General features: G+C 39.2%; 3 protein-coding genes across 6 annotated transcripts in view; all 3 read right to left on the bottom strand.

Annotated features, from left to right (window-relative positions):
- chchd6b (coiled-coil-helix-coiled-coil-helix domain containing 6b) overlaps positions 1 to 3,532 on the bottom strand; it is a 52,491-nt gene extending 48,959 nt beyond the window's left edge. Inside the window, exons 1-3 of one of the 2 annotated variants that reach the window (XM_023423732.2) lie at positions 3,311 to 3,532; positions 2,468 to 2,564; positions 1,376 to 1,430 (exon numbers count right to left, since the gene is read on the bottom strand). In XM_023423732.2, coding sequence (XP_023279500.1) covers positions 1,376 to 1,430; positions 2,468 to 2,564; positions 3,311 to 3,394 — 236 coding nt within the window. In that variant the 5' untranslated portion in view covers positions 3,395 to 3,532. Of the gene's footprint in view, positions 1 to 1,375; positions 1,431 to 2,467; positions 2,565 to 3,086; positions 3,209 to 3,310 lie in introns of those variants that run through there. The other variant, XM_023423733.2, reaches the window with a different exon arrangement.
- Positions 3,533 to 3,919: 387 nt separating this feature from the next.
- tpra1 (transmembrane protein, adipocyte asscociated 1) lies at positions 3,920 to 11,204 on the bottom strand. The gene is made up of 11 exons (XM_023423706.2): positions 11,028 to 11,204; positions 9,987 to 10,170; positions 9,607 to 9,739; positions 8,995 to 9,081; positions 7,697 to 7,769; positions 7,442 to 7,521; positions 7,214 to 7,324; positions 7,037 to 7,097; positions 6,731 to 6,833; positions 6,259 to 6,339; positions 3,920 to 6,176 (listed from the first exon to the last, which is right to left on the bottom strand). Exons 2-11 carry the CDS (start codon positions 10,157 to 10,159, stop codon positions 5,906 to 5,908), a joined length of 1,173 nt encoding a protein of 390 aa, XP_023279474.1. The 5' UTR covers positions 10,160 to 10,170; positions 11,028 to 11,204; the 3' UTR covers positions 3,920 to 5,905.
- A 221-nt stretch (positions 11,205 to 11,425) lies between these two features.
- trim107 (tripartite motif containing 107) lies at positions 11,426 to 14,429 on the bottom strand. Of its 3 annotated transcripts, none has more exons than XM_023423617.2 (2): positions 14,292 to 14,429; positions 11,426 to 13,230 (listed from the first exon to the last, which is right to left on the bottom strand). In XM_023423617.2, exon 2 carries the CDS (start codon positions 13,217 to 13,219, stop codon positions 11,756 to 11,758), a length of 1,464 nt encoding a protein of 487 aa, XP_023279385.1. In that variant the 5' UTR covers positions 13,220 to 13,230; positions 14,292 to 14,429; the 3' UTR covers positions 11,426 to 11,755. The 3 variants fall into 3 exon arrangements, with proteins under 3 accessions (XP_023279385.1, XP_023279386.1, XP_087034693.1); XM_023423618.2 differs by lacking the exon at positions 14,292 to 14,429 and adding an exon at positions 14,061 to 14,276; XM_087178567.1 differs by lacking the exon at positions 14,292 to 14,429 and adding an exon at positions 13,348 to 14,015.
- Between the last annotated feature and the right edge of the window lie 140 nt (positions 14,430 to 14,569).

Raw genomic sequence — 14,569 nt, 5'->3', positions numbered from 1 at the left:
AATTAAAAACAAAATAGTTTTGGATTTCTGACCCCTTGTCCTATTTTTACTACCCTCACACCCCACACAAAGAAAGTAACTAAGTAACTTTTACTTAAAGTACATTTCAAATGAACTACTTTTTACTTTTACTTGAGTACATTTTCAGATGAGTACTTTTACTTCTACTTGAGTAATATTTCATCAAAGTATTGGTACTTTTACTTGAATACAATATTTTTGTACTTTTTCCACCTCTGGGGTTTGGTATGAGTAAAACTAATATCTATATTTTTGGGATAGACTCCAAAAAAAAAAAAAAAAAAAAACCCAAAAAAAAAAAAAAAAAAAAAGACAACAATAAAAAACAAACAAACCTTATGCATAGTTTGCTTCAGTAATGTGGTATTCATGAATCCATGAACTGTTGTGTGAAATCTCATTAAAGTATCACATTAAATCAAACAAGTTACGGTTTATAGTGAATACTGCAGTTTTAAGTCACACTATGAATTCATAACATACCAGAATATGATTTGACCTACAATATAATGCAACCCAATCCAACAGCATCATGAAATATGGCCTAGGAAATTACAATAAACTTCACTGCCACATAGGCTCAACTAAATCTTATGATTGCCAGCTTTACAACAACATGATTTATTGAAAAGCAGAAGTATTGGGTTGATTGATATACTTCTGTAGTACCTACAAAACTGATATACAGCCCAAAGATTTAAACCACTCTCATCTTGGCCATGAGCCTATTTCTTAACTTGTTAACTACATAGACCCACATCATTAAGAACAGATTATATTCCTGAGGTTTGGCACTAATAACACTGATCAAAAATAAAATAAACTGTATATTATGTCTAACTAGTTTTCAGGAGACAGCATTACAGTGAGAGTGGACCTGCCAACATGTTAGTGTTCAATAGACACTCAGTATTGTATATGAGCATTCCAGCAGCATAGCAACATGCCTGTTATATAGACAGAGTGAATCAGCACAGGCAGTGTTCACAGGTCACTCAGCAAGTGTATGTTCCCTGTAAACATTGCACATTAGTATCCACTGTCTGCTATGTTATACATCTGTCACCTCCACTGGTTTGAAGCTGACTGGCGACAATATACATGAACATCAAATTCCATGCTCAATCTTTCATTTACGCAGAATGAATTTGCAATTATTAAGTGACATCTCAGGGAGGTGTAAAATCCCAAGTTAGTCAATATTAATGCATTATTTTTAATATATAGTAAATAATATATAATATAATACAATAAATTGTTAATTCATGAATAAATGAATAGTAAAAAGTAATAATAAATAATAAATTCATGCAAAGTTATGGCAGGTCTTAACCTTGACATTATGAACACCTACTCTTTGCGCAGTTCTTCCTGTATTTCTGTAGTGGATGGTCCTGTTGGTTTTGGACCTGAAATTCAAATAGGATTAATATTATAATAATAATAATAATAATAATAATAATAATAATAATAATAATAATAATAGTAATAATATATTAGTACTATTAGCAATTAGAATATGCATCAGTTTCCAGGATAGATGGAACAAATGGTAACTGGTATATGAGGGGTTAAGTTCTGGCCAATCAAGATCCCTGTGGGTATGACACCTGTCTTACAAAATGATCTGTGTTAAGTTGACTAAAATAGGTCCCCTTTTAAACCATTATTTAATACTAACATAATTATCAAGAAACAGCTAAATGTAGCTTTACTTAACTTTAATTATCAAATAACATATATTTGAGCAACAATGAGGCAGCTCCTGACACAGTTAAAGCATACCATATTCTGTTCTTTCTATAATGAACAATCTAAATAAAGTTACACAGCACTAGAGTTGATCTTTATCCTGATACTGTTCTCATCAGTCAGTCTATGTGGACAACTGGACAAACACTTGGCGGTTTATCAAGTACACCTAGCTAAAACTAATGTGGTCTAATGTAGTCTTGATTAATACAGCAGTCCTGTAACAAATCCCTACCTTTATGAAAGTTTCAATGTTCAGCTTTTGATGAAACCGTTTTAAAAAAGTGTCAGCTACATGATCATTTTGGGGAATGCAGTCTGTAGTGCTGTTGAACTACATTACATCATGTAGACAGGTGTTCCTATTATTTTGCCCACCCCAATCACATCAGTGAGGGTAGGTTAATCAAAACACACAACTCGTTGTATAATGCAATACAGTTCAACACCACTACAAACTACAGCCTCCAAAATTATCATACCACTGAAATGACACCTCCTTTAACGTGGTTTTAACAAAAATTGATTATTATAACCTTCATAAAGATAGAATTTAAAGCAGGATTGTTGTATTAAACTGCATTAGTTGTAGCTATGTGTTCCTAATGAACTGACAAGTGAGTGTATTTGCTGACAGAGTGGGCCTCCCAGTGGGAGCTCAGTGAGAAAAGACAGGTCTTTGCATGGGACATACGCGGTGGTGGCTTGTGACTGTCCAGTGGAGACAGTGGCGGCTTGACGCTGTCAGACCCCTGAGATTCCCTCATCCGCCGGAGCACTTCCTCTGAGAGCTGGAGCATGGGAATAAACACATGCACTTAAACACACACACACATGCAAGGCAGGGCAGGATAGATGCGTGCCTTGGTAAACAGCAGATTAAAAACGCAATCACTGTACAGCTGTGCCTGACCTCTCTGACCTTTCTGAGTAGTGGAACAAAGAGTAGCTATCTGCTTACATGGATGCTCACGTGAACACATTATTTATTTACTCTCCTGCTGGACACTGCGCAGGTTCACAGGTGGGACACAAGTGGAAACTGTGTGGCAATGAAAATGAAAATAACTGTTGTTGTTGTTATGATTTGTGACGTTTGCCGTCACAATTAAATTAACTCTCAGCTACAGTAATGTAACTCCCTTACATGTAGTTGACACGGCACACTTAGCTAATAGTTACGTTACGCTATGGAAATTTCGCCAACATATTAACGTTATACTGCATTATGTCTGTGGAAATCTGCCCTTTACTTGCCTTTTACGACTAGCAACACATCGTAATTCAAGCCGCTATAAGAGTAGCTCACTAACCTTTACATGGCGGTAACGGTCACTGGGGATAGAGAGGGGGTATGACCGGGTTCATTCGAGGACATGGGACCTGTCAGTCTGTCGGCGCACCTTAGCCCGACACCACCGCAAAAGCCCACAAGCTAACCGTTATTAGCTTTAGGGGTTATGACTGATAATATAGCTAATTTCAAACTTTGGCTTCACATTTCCCCCTTTAGAGTGATACATAGCGTTATATCTACCTTCACTCCTTCAATTACTGTGACCTTCTCGTCTTCGTCCAGTCCAAATGACACTTTTCTGGCCGTGCTTCCATTTCCTCCCATTTTCACCAGCTGTCGGTTCCCACTTGATTAGAAAAAAGTAATAGCAACCCCGTCTATGGTTGTGACAGGGATACACATTCATGAGAAAGCGGCAGGAATCGCCGCCACAGCGACTGGTGGTCAAAATACTCCAATAAAGGTCACTCCGGCACTGCAGTATCCTCAAAGCTCATTGGTTGGATAAATAATTCGGACCCAATGAGTCATGGTCGTGCAGCTGTGTGGACTAAGGGCAGATGGGAGTTGTAGTTAGACTGTCTAGCTGACGTGAAGTCTGACCTGTGAAGCTTTTTTAAGACAAATGCAACACAAGGACATACGAATCCTGGATGTTCAAGACAAAACAGTCGCGTCATCAACACATGGGGAAATGCTAGTTTAAAAAAAAAAAAAAAAAAAAAAACCCTATCTCAGAGTGTAGTTTCCACAAGACACCACAGAGTGGAGTCCTATCTCAAATTTCAATATACTGTACAGTCCATACCACAAGTCATGACGTAGTGTCCTATTCCCAAAACAACCAAATGAAAGTCCATGGTTTATTCTGTAGTTCATGGAATGCTCAACACATTGCATTAATACAGGCTGAATATTATACAATCAATGCACTTAAATAAAAAGGCAATTTACACGTCATTTGCAAAATGATTTCACCAACACACATTTTGTGTATGCAGAGAGAGCACTTCAATTGCATAACAATGCACCTTGTGGACTCATGTTATCAACAGCAAGCTGATTTCCCAATCACCATTTTAACTCCAAGTGATACAGCAGAGTTCACCTGCACTCAACTATGAATATAAAATATTTCGAGTTGGGCAAATACTGTAATTCCTTGGAAATACCTCACTTCTTTACTGTGTTGTTACTTTACAATGGTGAAAAAATAAATGTAACCCTACATTTTCTGCATACAGGTCACCACTATTTATGAATACTGCTATCTTAAATGGAGTAATCCATTCCTACGAAACATAGTATTTTTAGGGGAAAACCTGCATCCATCATATCTCCTTGGTAGGCATAAGTAAATGCGAGATGGTTTCAAAAGAATCAAGTGTGCTGTTGTAGTAATACTGTGTATGACAAGTATGATTTCATGAATTAAGCAAAGGCAAACAACTCAAAGCCTGAAATAAATCAGAATAGAATTTTTCTCTGCAACACTCATAGCTGTATCCTTGATATTGTCTTAAAATTACCCATCACTGACATAACTGCCTGAGCCTCTCTTGCTCAGAATTAATCAAAAGTTATGATCTATATAATGAAGCTGTATCAATGCCAACATTTGATACTATAAAATTGATTTTTTTTTGGTCAATTTTTACCACTTGTAATAACATTTATGAAAACTCTGAACACAGGAAACAGGTTAGCAGCAAAATACTCAAAACTCAACTTTGCAACAGCCACCCTTTTACAGCGAGCAAAGCTGAATTAGATATGCTGATAGGAAATGAGCGAAGGTCTGAACTGGAATACACAAAATAGGTTTCTGCACATTTGTTGTTCAGATCAAACAAATGGTAACACTTCCTCAATGACTCTGAAGCCAACAAATGTCCTCTCAGTAGCAAGAATGAGTAATCCGGTGCAAGAAATGAAAGCAAAAGCAGAAAATAAATAAAAGAGGGAAGAAATGTAAAGAGGAGAGCTTATGCCAGAGATGCCATTTAAATTGTTCAGGAATTGTGTCTCAGCCTCTAGGAAAGAGCCTTACAGATGGTTTGCGATCTTTAAAACTAAGGCAATGCCTGTATTTAGGAGTTAATGATTTCCTTATTATATTGCAGTGACAAACATCACGCTAACACCGTTCACTTGTTAACAGGACAGACAGCACCTATTTCAGAAGACAAAAGTACACCTATCAAAATGAATTAGCACAAGTCCTTGCCCTGTATAAAGAGGCACAGTGACAGTTGAGTCACAAATCTAATACAAGGCAGCAGATAAAGTCAGTAGAGACGCTGTTACTCAAAGGCTGTAGTGGGAATGTAAATATGTTCAGTTGTCATCAAAAGAATGTTAGATAGATTTTTAAGACTTGGGTACTTAAAATGGGGCTAAAACTTCATCACTGAGGATTGAGCAGTTGATGTTGGAATGACAGAAAATGTGCTGAGACGAGTCGGTAAGCCCCCACATTTAAGAACCTGTGGAACAGAATCAATTTGGAGTCTGTCGAGGCCAGGATGAGGGACAGGACTCCTGACGTGGAGCTACAGCAGCAGTGCACTCTGGCAACAGTGTTACAAAAGCAGTTGCTAAATTCACAGTCTTCCAGACAATTGGCCAGCAAAGGTCTCTCCTTAAGTGTCCACTTGTTCATTTATCGTGGCCTCAAAGAAAGACCAAGATTACCCTTCCTCGATGTCCGGCTACTTCGCTCTGCATGTTTTTGGCCAACTCCCCTGGTCATCATCCTGCCTGACACACTACACATGCACAACATTTAAGCCCAGCTGGATAACTATCTCTTCTCCCACTCTCCTCTTCATCCTTTCATGCATTGACAGGTCTCCACCGGTCAGCTTCAATGTTGTTAATGCTACTGGACCCATAGGGTCCAGAGGCAACATCATCCAGGTATGCTCCCACCATACGAGAGCTGCCGGGACCAGTGCTATCAATCTGGGTAGAGGAGTAGAACAGGCCCTGGTCGGTCAGCTCCTTACGGCCAAGTGTTGTAGCAACAGTGGGGGGAAGGTGGACGTCGCTCTCGTCCGGCTCATCCACCTGCGACTTGTAGGAGAACAGGATCTTGGGCTCTGAACTGTGGGGGAAGAAAGAAAGTCAAGTGTATTAAGTGCAACTATACAGTATTCTGTATATTTTTCATGATTCTCTGTACATACCCAAAGAAGCCTTTTAGGAATGTGACATAGATGAGTGGAGCAAATGTGGAGAAATACAGGAAGGTGGTGACATCCACACAGCTGGATCAGAAAAGACAAAATGAAGACAGGTTCCAAAACTGAGTGATTAGTCCCCTTAAAAGTCAGCTTCATTAGACATAAAAGCCCAACCAACAGGCTACTGCTATAAAGGGATATTTTTGTTATGTCCTCATCCTCTCAACTAAACTGCACTGAACATTACAGGACCAACCCAACAGTGAGTCATTCCCCTGGTTGCAACCCAGCCAAAAAGAGGTTTAAAATCAGCCACCCAGCTCCAAATCTACAACATTTTTCTAAAACGCTTGTTCATTTATTTCTCTATCTAATATTTCAATCACTCAAAGACAGAAATCCTTTTATAGCTATAGTTCTGTGGTAAATATAGAAATTCGCTGCTACACACAGCATTCATGAGGATAATACTGACCAGAGTCCCTCTATGACTCCAGCACATAGCAGAGCGCTGCCCAGGCCCTGGACAAGGTTCAGTAAAGACAGGATGGCAGCATACACATAGAAACTCCTCTTAGCTAAACAGAGGAAGCAAAACAAAGATTAATGAACAACAGAGAACAAGTGCATTCAATTATACGGCAGCATGCACTGATAAATAGCACATCAGCAAATGAAGTACAAAGTTTCCATTGATCATAGTTACATGAAAAATAATACTTATCTTTTAACTTATCAAATCTAATTTCTGTTCTTTGCTGCAGTTAAATCTGTAACTTACATGGCAGAGATATCCTCTCCCTCAATGGAGTTTTAGGCAAGATCACAATCAAAGAGTACACCTACAAAAAAAGGATTACATTATCAATCACAACAAATCAGTCATTGGGTATCTGACAAGTATGAGTTTTAGCTTTTTGCTGATGTTGCTACTGTTGCAGAGCTAAAGGTTACTGACCAGGAAGAAGAAGCAGGAACTGGCCAACCAGAAGTGCCGTCCTCCGTGGCCGTAGATGTTGAAGTCTTCAGCGGAGAGGTGACTGTCTGGATAAAGGATCTCTAGTGTGCCCTAAAACAATTTATTATCTATATTAATTGAATAAATTGCATAATGACAACCTGTTGTACAATATTAACATCATATATCCAAATAAATTTCATCTAACTTCTCATCATCTGCCATTACCTGTGTGATGGAGTAGGCCAGGGCCAGCACAGCAGTGATGGCCAGCACACGCTTGATACTGGACTTGCTCTCCAGGTGACCTGTTAAATAAGGAAATGGACTTGACTGAAAAACATATGGTATACAGACTTCAGTTATATAAAGGGAAAGTGGACAACATACTGAACATCTGAAACAGGCGCGTCATGTAAAAGGAGACAGACACTACAATGGTTAACTTATAAATTAGAAATGAAACCAGCGCAGCAAACTAACCGAAAGCCAGTCCCAAGATGATAACACTGAGCTCAATAGCCAGCAAGAAGAAACGGGTGATTTCCCACAGCACCTAAAGAGACAACAAACATCATGAGATTCTACTGTGGCAAATTAGCCCAGCTGTGTTGTAACACATATCGAAACAAAACATACGCATGACTTTACAGGTCAGGTCACAGTCTAGAGTGTTATATAATCAAGTGTATTTCTTTCTCTTCAACATTGCAGCCATCACAGTGTGCTATGGGAACAGAAGGACCATCACTGTGAACTCCATAGGGTCCAGTCTGGTATGTGAGGAATGTCAGCCATGCTTTTAGTTTTAAGACATGAAAGCCCTACAAAGTCATGCTGCAGCTCATTTCATGCCCTCTGGGTACTCCATAAAAGAGACATCCGTGACAAAATGTGGTGATTGCTACTTCAGTATGAGTGAAATATTTATGCTGCAAAGCTGCAATCTGTCATAATACTACATGAACAGTAAAAGGTAAAAAATTTTACACTATCAAACTCCAGGAAACCCAAACAAATGAATAAATAAAATAAATAACTAGCCAATTTAGAAAGGAATGCAACAGTATAAACTAGTTCTCACTAAATTGTTTGTTCCTACAAATGAAAAGCTATGGTCTCCACTGAAGCACACTTTTCACTGTAGTTTACAGTAAACATGAATATCTCATGATGAGCACAGCTAAGAATAAGTTTCCAGTGACAGAAATTGAAAAGTATTTTTTGAAATGCACACAGTTCCTCCAACCATTAAAAATAAAACATGTATAAATAAACTACAAAAGGTCTATGCTTATGCAAATGTTATTTTTGTAAAGATAAAGGTAAAAATTAGACAACAAAAAAACAAGGTTTTGGGAATAAAGAGCGAAAATTAGAAGCCTATAATTGTATTACATCCATTTTTTATTTCTATTAATAACAACAACTTAGTGATTGTTATATATGATATAGATGTCAGATATATATTCACTCATACAGCATAAGCAAAACGTTTGACTTAGAGATGATAAATGATCTTTTGTTCAATATCTTCCCCAGATACATTTCTGTTTTACAGTTTCAATTGAAAACATTACGATAAGAAACAAACCTTAAACACCTTTAACAGACCTGTCAATCAGTTTGGAAGTGACGGGAGGTTCCAATACTGTGTTTTGAATTTTGGTATTGGTGGGGTTATCCATTTGTTTACATTTGGATCAAATGTTGTACCTGGAATTTACACATGAAGACTTACAATGAAAAACCAGTATAGAATTATTAAAGTGCTTCCTTACTTTGTCTATGATGGTGGCAGCACTGGATGCACTGACAGTCATGGACACTATAGCCCGGGTGATTCCAACTGCTGCTACAACAAAAACCTAAAAGAAATACAGGTGCAGAATTGAGGAGAAAGTATAACTGATAATGCACTGTAACACTGCTGACAAACAATGAGCAGAGTTCCTTTACTGCCTTGCCAGGCACTGCAGAGCTCAGATATCTCCTTTTCTAGAGTTTTTATTGTTAGATTACCATCACTTGAATGATAAAACCAACAGAGAGATGCAGTACATTTTGGAAACAAAGAGTAAGCACCTGTCACTGAGAGGGAACAGACTATAAGGCAGAGCAGTAAACAAGAAAAAACCTTATCAGCAAGTTGTTCCACAAGGTCATTTGTCCCTGTTGTTGGACCAAAGTGAAAGTTAAAGACTTTAACGGTTGTTTCCTCCGAACGGTTTTATGGGGATCACTACCATAGTGAAATGTCCAGATCCTCAAAGTTTTGTTCTACCACTTCAAAAACTGATTAGGATAAACACAAGCACTACTGTGCAGCATGATGTCAATTTCCATATCACTCTGAATACTGTATATTGGTGTTTCTGTAATGGTTGTCCTACCAGCAAGTAAAAGGTGACGAAGATGGGGCTAGAGGTGAGTCGAATCTTTGCCCTGGCTGAGGGCAGCTTCCACATCAGGAATACAAAGAAGGCCACATTAGGCACTAGCAGTAAAATGTCCCAGAACCGCACCCTAAGACAGAGAGATGAATGTCAGAGGATAATGCAGAGCTTTCTGAAAAATGTTATTTTGTCTGCAGTAGAGACTGGACATGTGAAGACACTTTTGTGTAGTCAGCTGGGAATTCACTTTGAACAGTTAGTAATTTATTCTCATTATGCATTTCTGTCACTGTCCCACAAAGATTCAAAAACAAACTATGTTTTACTGACTATTTCATGAATTTCAACTATTTCTTCTACAGTGAGCTACTGATTACCTGGAGTCTCCAATGTCTTCATACAGAACTTGCAGACATTTGTGAGGCTTGGTGATGTTGGCTCCAGAATCAGGTTTCCAAGTTGGGAATGCTGATGTGTTCTCCAGTGGTGTGGGCGAACTACTGCCATTGTATTGAGTAAACCTAACCACAGCAGTCACTGTGGCTAGCATGGTGTCTGAGCCTGAGGCAAAACAAAAATATTATTATGTAAGATATTTATTGGAACTGATTCCTCACATGAGCTGAGGCAGATATCTTGCTTCTCATTTTCAAGAATTAAGGACTTTCTTACTTAAAGGGAGGTTCAGTTTATGAGGCAGAGTGAGGAAGCTCATTCACGGATAATCTTTTATGAGTGCTTATTATAAGTGAATATAAGAAAGATAAAGCTCGTGTCATTTAACCACAACAAAACACCTGTGCTGTTTCAGCTACAATTAGGGATTTAAAAGACATAGGAGATGTACAATTGTTGGGATTGTTGTGGCAGGGCAGGCTTCTGTGGCAGCTTTCTCCACTTTAAGATAAACATTATGTAACAAGATTGGCTGGGACATCAGCCATGTGTGGTGTGGAGTTTAAAGTTTCAAACGGTGAAACTAACCTAATCCCATTAGCATTTACTTACAACAACAACAACAACAGTGAGAGAAATGTCGATATACAATACCTTGCTAAAATGATAGTGAATCATAACTTATCTCAAAATACGGTTCCTTCATATGTTTTATCAAAATACTTCCAGTTCGTAAAGGGGAATTTCAGTGTTAGCTAGCGCTGCTACTTCCAGCTTGCTAGCTGCCGTCGGGAGATATGTTTGTGAATTAAATTTATATTCTCCTTCCATTTTCCTTAGAGACAAACACGGTAATGATGACAATGTTGTCGGCAAGCCTGTCTTGCTAATAAACATTAGGTACCACAGTCTAAAAGCCGACTGGCTCAGGTTAGGATCAAAACAAACGTGATCCTGGTGCAAGTGCAATGACGCTTACCAATGTAACGAGAGCTACAAATGATAAAAAAATAACATCTTACCGATTCAGAAGACTGGGATTCAAGGGCGCAACTCGTTGTAAAATGTTTTAGAAACACTATAACTTGAAGCGCATGCTTCACACGCTATTTTACACACTGTAATCGATCAACAAATCAATCACTAATACGGGACATAGCTGTACTGGAGAGTTTCGTTAAGAAATTTCCCCCATAAGGTCAGCTGACACTCGCCAAACAAGCGGAGCAACTCTCGCGAGATGACATGACATTATGACGTGCGTGTGTTTGTGGGGGTTGTTTTTCATACGGAATGTAAAAAGGAGGCAGGCTGTGGCAATACACAGGATTTTTTTTTTTTAGATCTATTAAAAGTAAGAGAAGTAAAATACACATTATGAGAGGATAACATAATATATTATGAAGCTTAGGATGCAAGGAATTTTGTACGGACTTTATTTGTCTGATGGAAGCAGAAAAACATCATAAAGCAGTTTTCAATGTTGTGCCTTTTGGCTTGTTTGAACCTTTACACTGAGACAAAATAATGACTTCTGGACACATTATTTTGAGCACTGTATTTGAGCATTATGTTTAAAGCACACTGTAATTCAATCAAAGGAGGATGAAATCAGACTGTTTTCTATGAAGACATGGCTAAGGACTTTCATCATACAAATCAAGTCTCAACTTTGGTGTTTTTAATATTATGACATTGTTAGATTGTGCAGCACATTTGCTAGGGATTAAATATTGAAATATAGTGATGATTATGAATAAATAGTGAGACGTGCTTTTGGGTGCCCTGACATCATCCTGTAGGCCAGGTGCACTGGTTCAGTTAGGTTGGCCTTAAATGTGTACACATGAGTCTTCCCACTGATGGGGCTGATGTTGTAGAAGCTCAGCCTGTGGGTCTTGAAGCTCAGTTTGATCTCTAGCTTCCGTGACACTGTGGTCCTCTTCAGTGGCACACTGTGACTCTGCTCAAAGGCTGTCAGGAGGTTATTGAACCACATCAGACACCAGGAGCTCCGGCTGCTTTCCAGAGCAGAGGGCAGCCCGCTACGTGGCAGCTTCCCACTGTAGCACACACCAATTATCCATGGAGAGCCCTCAAGCTCCACCTCCCAACTATGATCACCTTCTGAGAAGCTCTGGGTGCTGAGGACCTGGAAAAAGCTGGTGAACCTCAGAGGAGAGGATGGATAGGGCTGTTTTGTAGCACTGAAAGTCACTGTCTTCAAGTCCTCTGAGAGAATGAGGTTGGGATGGGCTGTTTCTGGGTCAAAGGTCACCTCTGAGGGGTTGAGGGTGTTCCGAAGGTACCGCTGAACCTCTGCAAGTCTTTCCCTCAGCTCAGTGTTCATGGTTTCCAGCTTGGGACAGGCTCGTGCGGGGCTGACTTTCGATTCAACATGGTCTTTCTCTTCTCCCACTGGTTTTGCCATTAACTCCACAATGTGCGGCTGTAGACTTTGGAGCTCATCGCTGAATGCAGCCTCATCTTCCTCAGTCAACAGGGACTCAGCTCTCAGCATAGCCTGCCTCAGCTGGTTAGTCAGCTCAGAGGTTTGACTGACTCGACTGATTATAATGGCCTCACCTGGACCTAACTCTTCTTCAATCATCTGCGTCACCTGCTCATTATAGCGTTGTGACAAATCCTTTATCTGCCCTAACAGTCTGGATACTTTCTCCCTCAGCTGAGCATTAGCATTGGTCACCTCTAACTCCTGCTCCTTCTCTTTCTTCAAAACAACCTCTGCCACCTCCAACTTGAGATTTAACTCTGTGACTTGAGATGCCAGTCTGAATTTAGTTTCATCCATTTCCATTTTGCCTTTGCTACTGCTTTGCTCATGATCAAAAGAAAAGGGGTGATCTGTGGATCCAGACCCGGATTGTAAGCCATCTTGGCCGATGTCGGAAGGGTTTTCAGTGGAGCTGCTTTTCCCAGCAGTGGCTTTGTAGGTCTCCACCATGCTACATATTTTGGAGCTTTTCACAAGAGCTGTGGGCCCCTGATATACTGCCTGGCACTCAGGACAGCTGTGTTGGTCTAGGCCTTCTCCCATGGTCTGCAGGCAAGCAATGCAGTAGGTATGACCACAAGGAAGAGAAACTGGCTCAGAGAATATCTGCAAGCAGATTGGGCAAGTAATATCCAGAACCAAAGATTCTGCATGATTCTTTTCACGATTTTGGTTTCCCCTGGTCTCATTCACAGACATGGTGGCAGGTGCTGGAAAAAACAGACAACTCAGAGTCAGACTTGAAAAATATATAAAGTTTATGATAAGTAAAACTTAATTAAAAAAATGAAATATTATATAATTATATTAAAAAGTATATATTATACCTCAAGAAAAATTTTGACCAAAAACCAAAAATACAATCTCGTTGTATTTTTTTTTTCCCCCAATCATCAGTTTGTTCACTGTTAATTTACCAAACGTGAGAGTCTGCATATTGTTTCAAAATCTTCCATGCACTGCAAGGAGTAAAATTCTAGTTGGATTTTCTTTTTTTTCGCTTAGTTGCCTAACTATATTTAAACCGAGTCAAACTTGTAATGAGTCTAAAACTGCACAGAGTATAAAATATCCACCAGGTGATACCTTTTAACTCAAACACACACAAACATACTAAGAACATGACCTCAGTGTCTTCAACGGTGGAGATGGTCCTGTATAATAAAACACATCGTGAAACTTTGTTGCATTTGCACCAGGAATCACCGGGAAGTTGCAAACACCAGCATGACAACGCACAGCAGCACGATGCAACCATCCAGGATATGCTGAATGTAGTCTATATTATGAAAAGAATATGCCAGATGCAGATATACAGGCTAGACGAGGGTTACATCAAACGTTGTCTATTTTAAATGAAGAAGTTTAGTTCAAGAAAAAAGTCTCTGATGGATACGAAAGATGGAGAAATCAAAACAACGAAGGTCAAAAACATTTCTGCGTCGTCAACTGTTAGTGCGTCTGTTTACCTAAGTTTCGATTTCCTGAAAACAGGATCTGCACGCTGCTGACTGCTTTCAGACTAATGAACCAGACTCACCTTGTCAGCCCCGATTCTGCTTCTGGGCATAAATTTGATTTCAATTACTGTGGCTTTGCCTCTTTTCAAAAAAAAAAAAAAAAAAAAAGGTTTACATTATTATTCATAAGCATGTGCGCATCTTTTCTTGCACAAGGCGTACAGCCAGCGATTCATTGTTTACAAAGGATTTAATAAGTTAGGTTTGCGTCATTAAAAAAAACATAATATCAAACAGCTTCAAAGACTGACCTTGCACTCTTGTGTCGAGTCTTCCTGTTCAGGTGGGAGTCAATAAAACGCACTGACGCACAGATCAGCGGCCAGACTCGTCCACGCCTTTCCTCTCACAGACAGTTTCATCATTCTCACTGGAGCAACACGTTTCAGTCTGACTTCATTTATGTGTTTATTTGCCAATTCTTTGATCATCTGACCCTCTATCTAATATAGTAGCTAAATGTTATGCCCTAAGTGCTGGTATAGCACCAATGTAATGACATTTTGTTTAAAACATTTTTTTCTTTATA

This window comes from Seriola lalandi, unplaced genomic scaffold (genome assembly GCF_002814215.2).
Source record: "Seriola lalandi dorsalis isolate HSWRI2012SDOR001 ecotype SW California unplaced genomic scaffold, Sedor1 jcf7180002054692, whole genome shotgun sequence".
In the NCBI taxonomy this organism is placed as follows: domain Eukaryota; kingdom Metazoa; phylum Chordata; class Actinopteri; order Carangiformes; family Carangidae; genus Seriola; species Seriola lalandi.
This window is presented reverse-complemented; position numbering and strand designations above follow the sequence as displayed.